This window comes from Olea europaea, chromosome 7, assembly GCF_002742605.1.
Source record: "Olea europaea var. sylvestris chromosome 7, O_europaea_v1, whole genome shotgun sequence".
NCBI lineage: Eukaryota > Viridiplantae > Streptophyta > Magnoliopsida > Lamiales > Oleaceae > Olea > Olea europaea.
The window spans coordinates 11,295,477-11,313,203 of record NC_036243.1 but is presented as its reverse complement, the minus strand read 5'-3'; the positions used below and the strand labels follow the sequence as shown (position 1 = coordinate 11,313,203).

At 34.5% G+C, this 17,727-nt stretch overlaps 2 protein-coding genes across 2 annotated transcripts; one reads left to right on the top strand and one right to left on the bottom strand.

The window, feature by feature from the left end:
- The first annotated feature begins 1,742 nt into the window (after window positions 1–1,742).
- On the top strand, window positions 1,743–10,370 carry LOC111396990 (extra-large guanine nucleotide-binding protein 1). The gene is made up of 8 exons (XM_023023643.1): window positions 1,743–3,438; window positions 3,532–3,669; window positions 3,748–3,852; window positions 3,993–4,178; window positions 5,561–5,741; window positions 5,892–6,133; window positions 6,740–6,903; window positions 9,471–10,370. The coding sequence occupies exons 1-8, from the start codon at window positions 2,131–2,133 to the stop codon at window positions 10,060–10,062; spliced, it is 2,916 nt and encodes a 971-aa protein (XP_022879411.1). The 5' UTR covers window positions 1,743–2,130; the 3' UTR covers window positions 10,063–10,370.
- A 748-nt stretch (window positions 10,371–11,118) lies between these two features.
- Window positions 11,119–17,499, bottom strand: LOC111396989 (protein root UVB sensitive 4). The gene is made up of 10 exons (XM_023023642.1): window positions 16,896–17,499; window positions 16,107–16,253; window positions 15,631–15,777; window positions 13,998–14,060; window positions 13,649–13,725; window positions 13,278–13,383; window positions 12,272–12,374; window positions 12,023–12,174; window positions 11,711–11,776; window positions 11,119–11,550 (listed from the first exon to the last, which is right to left on the bottom strand). Exons 1-10 carry the CDS (start codon window positions 17,382–17,384, stop codon window positions 11,311–11,313), a joined length of 1,590 nt encoding a protein of 529 aa, XP_022879410.1. The 5' UTR covers window positions 17,385–17,499; the 3' UTR covers window positions 11,119–11,310.
- Between the last annotated feature and the right edge of the window lie 228 nt (window positions 17,500–17,727).

Sequence of the window (17,727 nt, the reverse complement as noted above, 5' to 3'; positions counted from 1 at the left end):
CAAGATTTAATTATTATTAATTAAATAATTAATATTTTTCTATAATTATATATAAGATATATTCAATCATTTATCATATTAATGGAATAAAACGGCATTGTTTTGCCATTCAATGTAGAGAAACGATATCGTGTTGTAATGTAAATGTAGGTAAAAAGAGATTAAAAAAAAGGAAATGGAAAATAAAAAATTATTATAAAGTTTTTTTAATTAAATTGAAATAATTAAAATTAAAAATAAATTTTATATAATTAAAATTAAAAAATTAGGTTTTATCATAAAACGAAAAGAGTTAAAAAGAATTTTAAATCGAACAAAAAATTATTTATAATATGAAGAAAAAAGAAATTTCAAAAAAAAATTCAAAAAAATGTAATAAAAACAAAACAAATTAAATAAAAGAAAGTTACGAAAATTAAATAAAGAATATATAAATAGTATTTAATTAAAATTGAAAAAATTAAGTTTTATAATAAAGAGAAAAGAATTTTAAATCAAAAAAAATTATTTATAATATGAACAAAACAAATAAAAAAAGAAAAATAAATGAGGAAAAAAAAGAAATCTCCGTGTAGCCCGTGATAATGCAATGAGCCAAACGATCGGATTTCACCAAATACTTCGAATTTTCAACAAGTTTTGAAAAAATTACAATTTTGATGATAATAAAAATACAAATACAAAACGCATGCAACGTACATGACAACGACTAGTATTATAAGTGAATTCAACTAAGAAGGATATACACTAATAATTTAGACTCAACTCCGATCTCAATTTTAGATGTCATCCTCTACAAAAATAGTAGAGTGAGATGCGAGACAGTCATGCCTCTATACATGAATGTTTTGATTATAAGAGATGAAGCTCAATGCTAACACGCCAACTTATCGCAACTCTTCTACATTATTCACAAGTGAGTTCAATCATAAAGAAAACAAAACAAATATTTAAGATGTACAAAATTTCACACCAACATATTTCCCTATCTGAGCCCCATTTCATCAAAAATTCTTTTTCTAAAACTTATTTTTATTCACATATTTTTTAATAAAATAATTTACTTGTAAATAAAAAAAATTTTAATCACACATTCTTCAAAAGGCTCAAAATTGGACTAATTCTTCACCACTCCTCTATATTATTTGGAAATGAGTTCAACTATTAGCATGCATATTTCTATAATAATTAATAAAAAGCAATGAAATTGAAGCATTGCCTGAACGAGCTTTTTATACTATTGATAATAAAATGCAATGAAATACCACACTGACATATCAACTTATCGCAATTCTACCATATTTTTTGAAAGTGTTTCAACAAGAAACAACGTAAGCAAATATGGTATGTAACGCCCCTCATGGGATGGTGGAATAGGTGAGCGTGGAGGCATTTGATCACAAGTTCGATCCCCTCTACCAATACTTTCTAAGTTGAGCCTGTTGCACTGAGATTGCCTAGTGCGATTTACTTGACTAGCGTGGTTCGTAGGATATTACATCAATCTGATTGTTTATCCAGTACGCATTCGAAAGATAACCACTGCAAGTTTATATATATATATATATATATATATATATATATGTAACAAAATTTCAAATATAGCAATTTGTGACAACACCTAAGAGGAATCAACATCAGCAAGGTGAATTTACTAAAAGACAAAAGTAGCCCCTCATCACATGCAAACGTTTCCACACACGCCACCACCTTATAATTCTACAAAACAGAATCTCAAAAACTTAAACAAATCAAGAATTAGAGAGGAGGACAAAAAGCCATCTCTTACTGTAAAACAGTGCCCACAGCCACTGGTTCCTCCTTTTCCCCTCTCTCCACTCGCACACTTTACCTTTCCCAACACCTTTTTCTTCATCTCAATCCTTCCCTTTGCATTTTCTACCAAATAATTTCTCCTTGTCCCTTTTTTTTTCCCTTAAAGAAAGAAGAATTCATTATAATTTCAACTCCATCACTCAACTTCAATCTTTCAGAACCATAAATTCTTTGCTTACAGCGAAGTTTATTCTTTTCCGGCTCAGGCCCAGTTTAAGATTGTAATGTTTGTATCTATGTGAAGTGGGTTTGGAGAATTTTTAAGGGTTTGATTTGCTTTTTGTCTAAGAAAAAATGGGGACTAAATTGGAAGATGGGGCAGAGTATTCGTTTGCGATGGAATACCACGGACCGCCAATAACCCAGAACCTACCGCGGGCCGTGCCCATCAATGTGGATCGGATTCCGGTGGCGGCCGTGGTCTCGCCGGTGACGTTACCGGATAAGTTGTCGCTGCCTATTGTACACCCATTATCAGCCACTGAGATAAGCAAGAAATTCTCGAAGGAATGTAAGTTGGGTTCCTCGTCTAAATTATTGACTGTTTCTCCAACTTCTGTGATATCTTTTGAGCAGGGAAAAGATGGGGTTGGTGAGGGTTCTTTTAGTAAAGAATTAGGTTTTGTGTCTGAAACTTCTGTTTCGCCAAACTCTGTGAATAATGCATTCGAGGAAAGAGAGCCTAGTAATGATCCCAGTAGCAATAGTAATTGTGTTATATCGGGCGAGTTAAGTAGTGATTTAGAGAGTTCTAATCATGATTATGGAGCTAATGGAGGGAACGAGTTGGGGTTTTCATCCGTCAATCATGACCTTTCGCTCCAGATGATAGGCGGTGTTGAGAGTTCTGGTGCATTAGGGTTTTCAGATAGCTCTGCGAAGTCGATGGAAATGTCAGGAAGCTTGCAGAAGAGTGATTCAAGCGATTGCAAAGAGAGGCTAGATTTTAATGAGTCGAACCAGCAAGATTGGGACTCTAATGACTCAGTAATGAGTATGGATTACCCATCTTCTCGGATTTCATCCTGTAAGTTTGGTGATGGGAAAAACGAATCTGGTCGTGATGTTAGGCGAGCCTCTTTGGTGAGATTTTGTGACATCGAGTCGGATGATGACGATACTGACAAGGATTTTAGTCGTGCTGAACCTGAGGTAGTTATAGCAAAGAAAGAGCCTGCAGTGAAGGTCAGGAAAGGGGCATGTTATCGGTGTTTGAAAGGAAGTAGGTTTACGGAAAAGGAGGTATGTATCGTTTGTGATGCAAAGTATTGTAGTAATTGTCTGCTGAGAGCAATGGGATCTATGCCGGAGGGAAGAAAGTGCATCACATGCCTTGGATTCCCCATTGATGAGTCTAAGCGTGGCAATTTGGGGAAATGCTCTAGGTTGCTCAAACGACTGCTTAATGATTTGGAAATTCAGCAGATTATGAAAGCTGAGAAATTATGTGAAGTAAATCAATTGCCACCAGAGTATATTTGTGTGAATGGTAGGCCTCTTTATCACGAGGAGCTGGTTATGTTGCAGAGCTGCCAAAATCCACCAAAGAAGCTGAAACCAGGAAATTATTGGTATGACAAAGTATCAGGTCTTTGGGGAAAGGTGAATTCTGTAGTTTGAACACATTATTCTATTATTGTTGCTTCTAATGTTTGCTGTCACTACTTGAGTTAACAAATCAGCTCATCTTATCAGGAAGGAAATAAGCCTTCACAAATTATTAGTCCCCATCTAAACGTTGGGGGTCCCATTAAGGCGGATGCTAGCAATGGGAACACTCTAGTTTACATAAATGGTCGTGAGATTACAAAATTGGAGCTGCGCATGTTGAAGGTTGGCATTTTTACTCGTGTCAGGAATAAATTTAGATCGTTCTCGTAGTTGTTAACTTATTAGATCTTGATATTGCAGTTGGCGGGTGTTCAATGTGCTGGTAATCCACATTTTTGGGTGAATGAAGATGGTTCATACCAAGAGGAAGGACAGAAAAATACGAAAGGTTATATCTGGGGAAAGGTGGGATATCTGCTGAGACCATGAATGATGCTTCTTTACTGCCAGCCAAAAAAGAACATATAAATAGATAAATAAAAGGCTTACTCTTCCTCTCTCTTTAGCTTCAATTATCTTCTCTCAATAATTATGTTACTTTTCAGGCTGGAACAAAGCTTCTTTGTGCTGTACTCTCCCTTCCAGCTCCTTCCAAATCCTCATCTCCTTGCGGAGAACAAGTGAATAGTGTTGTCAGTCGATCATTTCCTGACTACTTTGAGCACAGGGCAATTCAGAAACTTCTTTTAATTGGTAATAGTGGATCTGGGACGAGTACCATATTTAAACAGGTAGTTCCTGAAAATCAGAAAAAATTTCAATTTTTGAATCCTTATATATTGACCTATTTTAATCCCTCTTATTTAGATTGTCTAATTTAATTCTCAGATGATTGGAATATATTTTGGGAATGATGGTCTAATGACCTTCAAAATCTATCAGTGTTCAAATAATAATAATTTTTGTACTTATTGTGTCCTCATGCTATTCGGCATCCATTTTATTGATGCAATAAGCTATTTGTTCTCTTAACTGCCTTAACATGCTCCTTAATCAAAAAATGGATATTTTGATCTTAAATTAATTGGATAGCTCTAAAATGGGTCTCTATTTGGGAGAAGTTATTTACAATCTAGATAGCTTAATTTGGCCATCCAAATCGTATTTGATCTTAATGAGGAGAAATGTTGAAACGGTAAATTAAATCATAAGGAGAAAAGAGAACTTTTAAGTAAAATGGGGACAATTCTTATATCGTTGATACATTAAATTACAGAAAATTTCGATTTTTTCAATACATTGTTTAAAGAAGCCCCGCCCCTGATGTACTACTCTTATTTGCCAGAGCAAATTACAAGTTCAGGTAACATTGTGTAAAACACACCTGTTTGATATTATTTGTGGTTTCAAACTCTTGAAGTATAATTGTAGAGTTCGCACTTTCTTATCCAAATAATTGTGTCTGGTATCTTGATCAAAAAGATTGTTATTTTGAGGGGAAAAAAACTAGGATGAAGAAAAAGTTGAAAGTATTGAAACTTCCCTTCTTTTATAGCAAAATATTTAATGTATTCATTACTTTCTTGTTACACATGCTTCCTTTAGGTGAGCACAACTCAGTGCCCTGTCACTCAGGACTTGCGCTTTCTATACTATCTCGACTTCTTGCCGGTTGCATGCCTATACAATTTCAATTCCCTCATATGCTATTTCCGAATTTTGGTTGCGAACTGCCATTGTGATTCTCTGCTACAGACAAAAGATATATCAGAACTGTTTTAATTTATAGCATTTCACTTTATCACTCGCTTGGTCATCATAGTAATGTCCAAATACACAAGTATACTGGTGTATTTGTAGTACGTGTCTGAAGACTCAACGTCAACATGATTGCTTTTCTGCTAACACAAGTGAGGAGTTGATAGCTTTCAAATACCTGCCTTTCTCTATTAAGTATCCACGTGTCAAATTCTTTTTTTCGTATGAGTTATTTTATGATGTAGTTTTTGGCATTGATGATTCACGCTTGAAATGTTCATTATGTGTGATTCTTTTTTTTTTTTTTTTTTTTTCAAAATTAAAATTTTTTTTGGTTTTTTTTTTTTTTTTTTTTTTTGTTTCGAAAGTACTTTGTCGAATTGGCTACTTATATGATTAAGTATTGTTGTATTAGGCCAAAATTCTATATAAGGACGTAGCTTTCTCAGAGGATGAGCGTGACCACATCAAATTGTTGATCCAGACCAATGTGTACAGTTACATTGGAATACTTCTTGAGGGCCGTGAGCATTTTGAAGAAGAAACTTTGAATAATTTGAGGAAAAATGGTTCTCCTGATGATATTGAACTTACTGGTATGAGTGTAGAAGCAAATTGTTATCTACTGAATTCTGTATAGTTATTGAGTTCTCTTGTTTGTTCTTCAATTATTACTTTCCTTATTGAGTTGGTAATTTAGAAGTACGAATATGCAATGTGAAGTTGTGTATTTTGGCCACTAACAGGTTGTGGCAATGGAAATGATGAAAAAACTCCGTATTCCATTTGTCCGAGGTTGAAATCGTTCTCCGATTGGCTTCTGAAAATTATGGCTTCAGGAACTTTGGAAGTGATTTTCCCGGCTGCTACTCGTGAATATGCACCATTAGTTGAGGAGTTGTGTAGCAATTCAGCCTTCAGAGCAACTTACAATCGGAGAAGTGAATTGAAAACTTTACCCAGTATTGCTAGTTATTTCCTTGAGCGAGTAAGATCATAACTCATTTCACATGCATGTTTTATTGATTATAATGAATACACCAGACATATTTTGGTGATGCCTACTAAAATGTTGCAAATCAATTCATGCGAACCTTCATATTTTGCTGCTTTAGATTTCTGGATAGTCTATATGGGTGTTCCTCAATTATGTTTGTGATCATTTATCTTGTCCAATGTATAATCGAGATGACAAGTGGTTTACATTGATCTTGTAGGCATAATTGTCTCTTTGTTTTGATACTTACAAGAGCAAATGTTCCAATCAGGTGGATAACTATCATAAGAAAGGATTGCTTTTGGTATTTGGTAGTTCGTAGAAATGTGGAGCCTTTCAAATTGTTGAAAATTGTAGTGTGTTTCAACATCGCCTTGTGATATAGATACGTAGTCAGTTCTCCAGCCTGAATGAGCAGAAGCGTACTTTCTTAAGGCTAGCTTCTTTGGACAGAGAAACCTGTAGCTTAGGTTCATTGACAACGTTCATTAGAACTTTGATGAATTGAAATCAAGTTTCCATGTTACCGTATTGATTGGTTCAGCTTGAGCTCAGTCACTTATAGTTGTGCAATCTGCATTGTTTTCTCCTCTTCAGGCTGTTGATATATTGAAACCAGATTATATGCCATCAGATTTGGATATCCTATATGCTGAAGGTGTTACTTCATCCAATGGGCTTTCATGTGTGGACTTCTCATTTCCTGAGCCAGCACATGACGATGATGTTGACAGTGAGGATCCACTTGATTCTCCGCTCAGGTATGTCTAATAATTGATCTATGTATGTTGCCAAGAAAGATCTGTTACACTCGAACTTTTCTAATTGTAACTTCCCTATTCAGCTTCAATCATGTAAAATTTTGTTTCTGCATTTTTTTTTCTTTTTAAAATTTTCAATGGGACTTAGGTTTATTCAGATTGTAGACTTTCAACTTAAGTTGTCAAGTATAACAAATAGGAACTTGCTACTCGTTTTGTTCACTATTATGTGCTTATAAAACTTAACACTACACCTCTATGTACATGTTTCTGCATTATTGAACAACTGTATCAATTAAATACTAAATATATGAAGAAAATAAATGGCGAAATATGGAGTGGAGAGTGGAAGAGAGTCTAGGGGTAAAATAGATGAATATAGATTGTAGTTCATCCTTTTGAGCTTCGATGAAAGTTTTTACCTGGTCCGGCCACTACCATACTTCGGGCCTTATTTTCATGCAAAAACAGTTGGTGTTTGGTCGTTACGTGTTTAGTAGATTCAAATAAATGAGCAGGAAATCACTTTGTCCTAAAAATTTGGTGAGCTGGATGGAAGAAATTATCACTTGTCTACTATCCTCCCTCCTCAACACTCATGAAATGGGGAAAACAATCACGTGCGTAGACAACCTTTTTTCTGTGCCATTCCGTGTCAAGTTCTACCTTCAATCCTATGATTGGCATGCAATAGAAGTGGCCGGAAGGAAAAATGTTTAGAGTGAAATGGAAGAAAGTAATGTTCTCTCATTTAACTGGAAAAGTACTTAAAGAGGAATTGAACACCAGGTGAAAAAGTGATTTCTGTTGATTTATTCAACTATAGAAGGCGAATGACAAGCTAAATGTTGAATGTGGCTCTACCCTATTGTGGGCTCATGGTTGATATTAATGTTGTCATATCCAATGATAATACGATGAATGTCCCACATTGCAAGCCACACCTAGCCTAGTTATAGTAAACAAATTTTCACAATTCAACAGATGATTGATGTTATTTGGCTTTTGAAGACAAATGCAGACATGCTTATAGTCTTCCTGTCCCAAATCAATAATTAATCTTGAATTTTTATATTCAGTTATAACATCTTACTAATGTAAATGTTTTAAGGAATTTGTGAAAATTTAAAATTGTAATCAGTTAATGCTAATGCAGCCCAAAAATTCAACATATACTGTTTGCAAATTTTATTTGACAAAGATAGTGTAAAATACGGCCTCCAAGACATTAGTTTTAGAGGGAGGGGTAAACGGAGTTAATATTGATGTTATTTGGGTTTTGAAGACAAATGCAGACATGCTTATAGTCTTCCTGTCCCAAATCAATAACTAATCTTGAATTTTTATATCAAGTTTATAATATCTTACTAATGTAAATGTTTTAAAAATTCTTGCAAATTTAAAATTATAATCAGTTAATGCTAATGCAGCCCAAAAACTCAACGTCTACTGTTTGAGAATTTTATTTGACAAAGTGTAAAATACGGCCTCCAATAACTTGTAAAGTAGACCATTGAAGTCAGTCAATCTGAGATGTTAAGTTTAGAGGGAGGGGTAATAATAATGGAAGACTGAGTTAATATTGAGAGAATGAGATAGAAATTACAAATTACCTGGACCTATGGCTTGCTGGAAAAAATGATTAGTTGAAACGCTACAGAACTTCCACAAGTGCACACTTCTACGTGACTTGGCCTGCCTTTTGCGAGCATGCTAGAAGGTTTGGGCTTTGACTAAAAACGACTTAATTTGACAATCAAGTCACACCCATTTTGGCAGTTTTCATGTGGGTGTTGAATGTGATGTTTCTAAGCTTTACTTTCTCTTTCTCTTTCTCTTTATTTGTACCGAATATTGGGTGTCTAGCGAGTTTCTCGAAATGTCAATAGATTATTGGTTTAAATGCATAAACATTCATGGATTTTTTACTGAATTGTGAGATACTATAGTTGGTCCACTTCATTCAGTTTCATTGTATTAGATTCTTCCACATCAAAACTCTATTTGCACTCAAACATCATGTAATGGCACCTCTACCTTCTTCACATCATCCTCCCTGCCACCAATAAACTGATGAGCACTTCCTCAAAAGAATAGCCTGCAATGTCACCATTCATAGTCTTCATGGTCACCCTCTGCATGTCAACTTAAGGATCACAGTCCAAATAGTATATGCCTTAACTTCATGTTTTATATTTCATTCAAGAGAATGTAGTACAAACACCAAAGCCATCATTATCATTTACTTAACATTTAGTTAAGCATCATATAAAGCATGTGATTTGCACACATCTTTAGTAAGTTATATATCATGGTTGAATAGAATTTATAATGAATGCGTCGTATTAAGATCTGCCCCATTTATGTTCATTGGGAAGCTTAAGATGCCAAATTGAATCGATTTGAAGATTTGTGTTCCTCACTCTACACCATTTGAACTAAGCATTAATCACCAAACTACTGTGTGGTGTATACTTTGACTACTGTCTTGTTTGTTCGTTTTTATCTATTTGAAGATTTTATGCCTGGTTCTTTAGTATTTTCTAACATTATCTTCTGGTTTCCAGATTTCAGCTGATTAGATTGCAGACTAAAGGTTTTGCAGAAAACTGCAAGTGGCTTGAGATGTTTGAGGATGTTCGACTCGTTATCTTCTGTGTCTCCTTAAGTGACTATAATCAGTATGTTATTGATGGTGAAGGGATCTCTGTTAACAAGATGGGGTTAAGTAAAAAACTTTTTGAAAGTGTTGTTACTCATCCAACTTTTGATCAGATAGACTTCCTTTTACTACTAAATAAATTTGATTTATTCGAGGAATTGGTAGAACAGGTTCCTCTAAGTGAATGTGATTGGTTTGATGATTTTCATCCCGTGATAAGTCGCAATCGCTCCAACAGCAACAGAAACAACATAAACCATAACCCATCTCTCGGACAGTTGGCATTTCATTATATTGCTGTTAAGTTCAAGAGGCTGTACTCGGATTTAACTGGTCGAAAGTTGTATGTATCACTAGTGAAGGGGCTGGAGCCAAATAGTGTTGATGCTGCACTAAAGTATTCAAGGGAGATTCTGGATTGGGATGATGAGAGAAACAACTTCAACTCAAGTGAGTATTCGGTCTATAGCATGGATGCAAATTCCTTCTCTCATTGAATTCAAGTAAAGAAGTTTATCCCCACCGTACATAAACGCGTGAATGAGCAAACATGTTATAGGAACAATTTGGATTATATTCTTTGTATGTTTTTCTGTACTGTGAGTTTGTGCTGCTGGATTGGTAACTGGCAAGTGATTGAAAATTGGTGCTGCAATCTTCAGAATGACTTGTGCTGTGGTTTTCTCTTAGCATTTCATGTTGTAGGCTAATTCTTGTTATGAAATAGTTTATTCAGTATAATTGTAAAATACTGGAAATGAAAAGGAAGTTATAGTTCTATGTAACATGCTCGTGTAGCTTTCCATTTATGGATTCAACAATTTTCAGTTGTCGGGGGAGATAGTTTCTCCTACATTGAGCATGCTGGTGACATGACTGATACTGGTGGTACTAAATTAAGCAGACGTAATCTTATTTACCCTCGTTTTATTTTCAATTCCTCAGAAGGTTGGAAACGGTCTTTTTACATTATATATAGTTTAACATACCCAATATGCGATCAATTCTACTTGGTTACCATGTACAGGGTCATAGTATTGCTCTGCACTTCTCTTTCAATTGCTTCAAGTCTTTCCTTGCTACTATTTTTATTCTAGAAATAATTTCTTTGATGCCTTGGCTTGACAGGGCTATTGAAAAAGTACTGTGATCTAATTTTTGTTTAAAAGGCTATTTCTTGAGTTTGCATAAAATGTTTTACCAATTCTTATTGCATGTTTGGTATGTAGTAACGTACGAGGGTCGTGCTTGGTCAAGACCTGGATGTGCCGGGTAAACCTTCCCAGGTTTATACCGTAGACATGATTTGACTAGATTCAAGATAATCTACTCTATTCAGTCGGTACAAACCTGCCAATGATATTTCAAGATGTATGATTGGAGGACAGTTCCTTGGGTACAAATTGAGAATATTTCATTAAACATCTTCAGAATGAAGGATTAGGAATCATGAAGGAACGAGAAAGAGCATGGTAACATAAAAATGGGTCAGTAAACATAGAACTTCACCTCCTTTCCTCGTTTTAGGAGGTTGTGAAGAGAGAGAGAGTTAATGAGAATAGAAAGAGATTGCTTTTCATTTTTCAGGAAACCCAATTCTCCAGGAAAAGAAAGTAAGCAGAACTTTTGAAGAAAGAAAACAAATTTCTAAGATAAAAATCGACAAAATTTACCCCTTTTTTCCCCTTCAGCTCCCCTTTACTCTCTCAAGAATTTCTAGAAGCAAACGAAAGGAAAACACAAAATCAGTTGGCTACAAAACTATATCGTGCCTGTTCCATTGTGCTCAAAAGAATGTTTTTACATGCCCAACCCAATCTTGACATCTGCTCATTCAGAACGGCGACATTAACTTGTGCATTTTGCTTGCTTTCTTCCTTCAAATTAAGCCAGAGCCTGATATTTGACTCCCAGAAATCACATCCTTCAAAATCATTCTCCCAACTGATCCTGTTTAGTAGGAGACTCTTGCGGATGTAACTTGCCTACGCATTTCATGAATACAAATAAACAATCGACAGAGACATGAACAAAGTAGGACAGGCTAATTTCAAAATAACACTACTTATAACAGCCAGATTAGTCGAACAAAATTTGATATCTACTTTTATGGAAAGTCACATTACATAAGGAAGGATCTTTCACCTGCAATAAACCCATGATAACATCTGAAGTGCCAGCACCTTCCCGTAGACAAAGAAGAACGCCATGCTGCAATTTTGTCAACATAATTGACTTTGATGGCAGAATAACAAGAAATACTTGCAACAGGAGCTTGTTTGGCTAAGCTTAAAAATAAATTAGTCATATTCCAGAATTGATCGAATAATTATTTCAATACTTACTTTTCCACTTATAAATTAAACTCATTAAGCTCAACCAAATATGCTCTAATTCTCAATAAAATTAGCAACATAACATATTAAATAAAAGTGCGAGTTCCTTGAATGTACTCACATCCCCTATTTTGTTGAATCCTTTAGTAACGCTCTCCATGCATATGAAGTAAAAATCCTTATCATTTAATGAACGCATTGTCATCATTGATAGCTTCGGTATTTGCCTCTTGGGATTTAAGCAACCAATTCTTATAGGCAAAAGCTCCCTGCCTAAAGCAAATCTTACTTAGAAGCTATCTCTGATATGAAGACAGCTCAAGAAAATGAACTAAAGATATGTATGGCTACGTACAAAGGAAAACCTCACCTTTGCTCCAAAAGAGATCAATGCCTTCCTCTTTACTCACTTCAGCTGGAGAAGGAACGTATCCCAGATTAATCCAGGTGTTCATTATTATCTCAAGCCTATCCTGGAGAAGAAAGTAGGAAAAGATGCTTAAATGCAACGCGTAGCAGATAAGGTTGAATTGAGCTTTGCCAAGGTATAGAAAATATAGTGAACCAAATTAGCTAGTAAAACGAGACATCTCAAATAAATAAAGTGGTTTAAGCTATTAGATGGCATGGTTTAACATAATATCAAAGCACGTAGAAGTCTTGAGTTCAAGTGAACGTGTCATTTTTTATATGGGAAAAGTAAATTTAGTCTGCCTGTGAGGGGATGACATGAGTACTAAATTTAAATAAATAAAGATGTTCCCTCTTTAATAACTTGTTGAACCACATCATCTAAAAGTTCAAGTTGCTAAAGAGATGACAATGTATTTATTTAAATTGTCTTCCATACACCTTCACGGGCAGGCTGGAATTGTTATTCATTGAAGGCCAGCCTAGGGCAAAATTATTTTAAATGGGCAGCAGCAATACTTGAATCAATTCTGTTGTCATATCTATGTTAAACCACCTCATCTAAAATTTTAAACCGTTATAGAGAGACGATATATTTATTTAAAATTAGTCTTCAAGACAACTGAAATCAAAATATTGTTCTGATGAACATAGTAGTTACTTAAATCAGAACATATGCATGTTGGACATGTTGGGTAAAGACAGTCAATTGAAAATGTCATAATGATGATTTTTCGGATTATTACATAGAAGCTACTACTTAATGGAAAATGGCAAGGATACAGGAGATTTAAAAGATGGGGGGAATATTCTTGCTATGTTAGATACACACAAGATTTATGCATGAATTTCAAGAGTACAGCACAAATGTCAACATATGGGGAAAAAAACAAGACCTTGAGTTGTGACATGTAACAACATATTGATAGAGTATCAATTGATTTATTGCAACAGTTAAAACTAACCTTAGTTAATGTTTGCAGATGTACATGTTTTAGCCCTTGATAAATGCCAAAAAGATCAATAGCTGAGAAGATTGGGTACACGACAAATGGTAGACCTGCTTGCAATCTTTTCAATCAAGAAGTAAGATAACATAAAGCAAATCTTGACATCTGTAATCAGCATAAAATCCTACTTCACATGAATATGTTCTAATCAACAATTATATAAGTAAAATGATTTCTGTCATCAATCCCAGAAGAAATTTACATAGGATAGCAATTATCACATTTTCATGCTAGAAAATGAAATATCAACAGTGGAGTTAAAAGTATAAATACTCAAGATGCATCATATTTGCATGAATTTATAATAAGAAGTCAAGATAAAAAACCTTTGATTGTTTTTAAACAAAATGTTCAAGATTGCAGCAAGCATCAGGCCAAGATTATCGAAGCACACTGTTTGGATCTGAAACACAACCAATAATCAGATTGCATATCATAAATAAACACTAAGCCCCCATTTGAGCCCAATTCTTTAAAACTCATTTTTCCCCGAACCCATTTCGACTACACATTCTCCGAATAAATAATTTTGCAATTTTTCTTACTTTTAAATTACACATTCTTCAGAAAAATAAATAAAAAATAAAAATCCCTTTTTATGAAATCTATTCACAATAAATGGGGCTCATATAGGGGCTAAATACAATATTCATTATATGATATTTTATAGTCAACCTGGGCCTTTGCAGAAACTTCTCCAAGATTGTCTGCAATCGCAAAGCTTTGGTGAACAGTAGTCTGCAGACAATGCGAGAATTTAAATTTTCCATCTGAATGCACTGAACTGGTAGGCATGATAGATATAAGGAAAGAAAAGTACATATCCATTATTAGAAATGGGTTCCTCCACCCATCCCAAAAAAAGCTAAGATGCATTTTCAAAAAATTAGGGGTTGATTTCATGAATCCTTTTTTGCCATTACATTAGATCCAATGCTACATCTAGTGAAGTTTATGATAAAATTAAATGTTTCGCAAGTGATCTAAATCTCTCATTTCAAAATGTTCCATTGAAATGCCATGGACATAGGCACTTCTGTAGGTCCACTCAACACACGCTTTAACCATGTAGTCACCCTAATAATTTATGTTCAATTGACATTTTTTATTTTATCCATTCTAATAATGTTGCAACATCCATTTAACATATTCATCTTTATCCATTTATATTTTATCAATATTCTGTCACTAAAGTCAATATCTCTATAACATCCAGGTATATTTATTCTGACCACCACTTTGTAGAACTCACCTTTTAATTTGGTGGGTGTCTTCTAATTAATAAGTAATAAGAATCCCTATAACATTTCTCCATTTCATCCAACATCCTCTGATCATAAGCATTGTATTCTTGTCACATCACCATTCCTTAGTAATAATCATATCTACCTACACAATTGGGACATTATGATCCTTCGTTATGTCATTCTTTCTATGATATAAAGGACAGTTACATTCTGTCTTAGTCTTATTTAACCTTGTACCTTCAAATTCTAAAGTGCTACAAATTTTTTAAGTGGCAACTTATCCCCTCTTCATATCATCAACTAAAAATAAGTTGGCATGAGACATCAAATTAATGACTTGGCATGAGACATCAAAATAATAAATAACCTGTAACAAGAACCCTAATTTTAGATATACCTCCTAACTTCATCATTACTTAGCAAAAATTCTACGAGTTACAGCAGAATTTTGAGACAAATGTAGAGTAATAGTGTATTCTCTACGGTTATCTGTTCTAGATTGTACACTTGTGACTACTCCAACATACATATCTTTGATAGTATTGACATATTTAATGGAAATTCCTTTTTACGTCAAGTAAATAGTAACAGAAAGAAGGAAAAATCAAGATATTCTTTTACATGGGTGGACCACTATAATCCAGATTCATGTCTAATTTGCAAATCAATTTATATCAGTCACAAAATTATGCATCAGACGTCACATGATATTTACAGGTTTATCAGCCCAAGAAAAGATGTATATTGGTTTTACATGAACTAATACATATAAGTGATAACTTCATTTAATTTACAGAAACTACTAAAAATTCAACTCCAGTTTTAAAACAAGAAAAGCACTTGTGTTGAAAAAGAATTAGCAACATGGCATCCAAAACATGAAATTAATAAAAGGTATTAGAGGGGAGATGGAAACTAAGAGTAAAAGCAAGAAGGCAGGATCATGCTAATTCATCAGCAATTCAAGAGATTATTAACTGAAACAAATATCATAGAACATTAAATTATAAAAGATCTTATGAGATAGGATGTGTATAAAACATTCTTGTACTAAAACTTACACCAGTTGCTAAGTAGCAGGCCAGGCATATCTGCTTTGCAATGTTTGCAATTGTTGCAAGAAGCAGGAAGTACTCGGGGAAGACTGGAGTCAACAACTCAACTCCAATGCTCAAACTAAACAGAACAGATGTTGAGAACCTAACCCTCTTCAGTTAAAACAAAGACGCATCAACAACTCATCAACTTTGGCACCAATTCAGCTTCATATACAACAAGATAATTTCCAAAAATTCTCATCAAATACACGATACCGTCAATGGAAACCTATCGAAAATTAATAATTTGTGGTGTGTAGATACTTTGGACAACATATGTGGTTATCTTCATTTATTCAAAATTAGAAATAAAATGAGGAAATACGTGGTTAAAAAGGTCCAAATAGAATTGAACTAACTTGGGGGGGGTGGAGAGAGAGAGAGAGAGAATAAGTGGAGAATGTATGTTGCCACCCTCCCTTGAGGTGTAAAAGCTAGACCTTCAGATTGGTATCGAAAGCAGACGCAAGGGTAGCAGTATAGATGCATCTGCTCAGCCTCCCAAGTCCTTCCTTCAAGAGCCAATTTAGGGCAGCAGCAGATGCAAGTGAACGAGATTTACCAATCCCAATTGCACGAAACATTGCCTAAATATACCCATTCAATATCATTATCAATCATGTATAATAGACTAAATGTGTCATGAACAGGTCAAAACAGAATTAGAGGATAAAAGAATAACACCAATATGTACACACTCATAATCAAACAGACCTATTGATTGACTTCAAGATAGACTAGCAGCAAAAAGATTGCTGGTATAATCAAAGTAGAATACATGAAATATAAGCATTCCTTAAGTTCACAACAGAATTTTTGCATTTTAGTTTTTAAGTGCAGCAATTATCCACACAAGACACTTAAACTTCATTATTTTCTATACTTTATGGGAGAAAAAAGTAAGAACCATCAAGTCCAAAGTGGTAAACCGTAAATATTAATTCAAAGACTCAAACTTTTCCAAATACCACCAAGCCAGAAGCTAAATTTACATTGTAGCAAGAAACGGAATTTATTACTGGGATTAGCAGAATCATTAACGTTCACCCAAGGACTTGAACTACATTAAATTAGACCATTAAGATACCCCCTGAAGCTCAAAATACTGAAAACATGGATAATAAGAACATGATGGGCAGAATTGAAAATTCTATGAAAGTTATCCAAAATTATCCTAAAGACTTGATTTTTCAATTAATTCGGAAACTTATTAACAATATTAGAAATACCTGAGTAGCAAGAACCTGAAGAGCAGAGCTGAAAACTCTATGCAAGAATTTCCATTTCACATATCCTAAGTAATTATTAGACACTTCCCTGGGCAGAAAAAAGTCCCTCACAGCAGACCCACAAATTCTGCTCAATTTCCTCACCCCACCACCAATATCAAGAGAAAAATCCCTAAGAGAAAATGCATTAACCCCATCAACAGAGGCAAGTTTCAGGTCATCTCCATCCCAAAAGTACCTTGAAACAGCTCCTGAGTGTCGGATTACAACTGGGAGACTGACTATTTCTTGAGCACTACTGTTGTTGAGGATGAGTTTTAGTTTTTCTTCTTCTTGAAATTCATGGTTGAAGCTGGAGGTTTTTAAAGAGTTTGAGAGAGTTAAGGGTTTAAGAGAGGTTTTCGGTCTAATCTTGAGTTTGCGAATTGGTGTCCATGGTGAGTGAAGGTGTGAAGATGATGACGAACATGTGTATACTTTTACTTGCATAAGGATCGAAAACGGTCTGATTGTGTGTGTGTGAGGCCGAAGAGTATTTAGGAACGAATGCGAGTTGCAGGAACTTTTTTAGCTACAAGAAGACTTTCGAAAGGTCTAATATTGCCTTTGCAGCCCATCATCATATCATTATTAATTTTAGTGGTAATTTCACAGAACCCTATAATTAAGATCCGGTATTTTTAAATCAGATGGAAAGTTTCACTTTTCAAAAATCAGATATATCATATATAAATATTAAATATTAAAGATATAATTTTCATTCCAAACCCTAAAACCATCTTCTCCCTCCTCATCTTGTCTCTCGTATCCCTCTCCATTCTCTACAGGACAC

What these genes read in the sequence shown, in the direction of transcription:
- LOC111396990 (XM_023023643.1), top strand. Translation starts at nt 2,131, where the DNA reads ATGGGGACTAAATTGGAAGATGGGGCAGAGTATTCGTTTGCGATGGAA. An exon ending in AAGGTTATATCTGGGGAAAG is followed by an intron (nt 3,853 to 3,992) that starts GTGGGATATCTG and finishes GTTACTTTTCAG; the next exon opens with GCTGGAACAAAGCTTCTTTG. An exon ending in CCACTTGATTCTCCGCTCAG is followed by an intron (nt 6,904 to 9,470) that starts GTATGTCTAATA and finishes TCTGGTTTCCAG; the next exon opens with ATTTCAGCTGATTAGATTGC.
- LOC111396989 (XM_023023642.1), bottom strand. Translation starts at nt 17,384, where the DNA reads ATGCAAGTAAAAGTATACACATGTTCGTCATCATCTTCACACCTTCAC. An exon ending in CCTGCTACTTAGCAACTGGT is followed by an intron (nt 14,061 to 15,630) that starts GTAAGTTTTAGT and finishes CATTGTCTGCAG; the next exon opens with ACTACTGTTCACCAAAGCTT. An exon ending in TTGTTTAAAAACAATCAAAG is followed by an intron (nt 13,384 to 13,648) that starts GTTTTTTATCTT and finishes TTGATTGAAAAG; the next exon opens with ATTGCAAGCAGGTCTACCAT.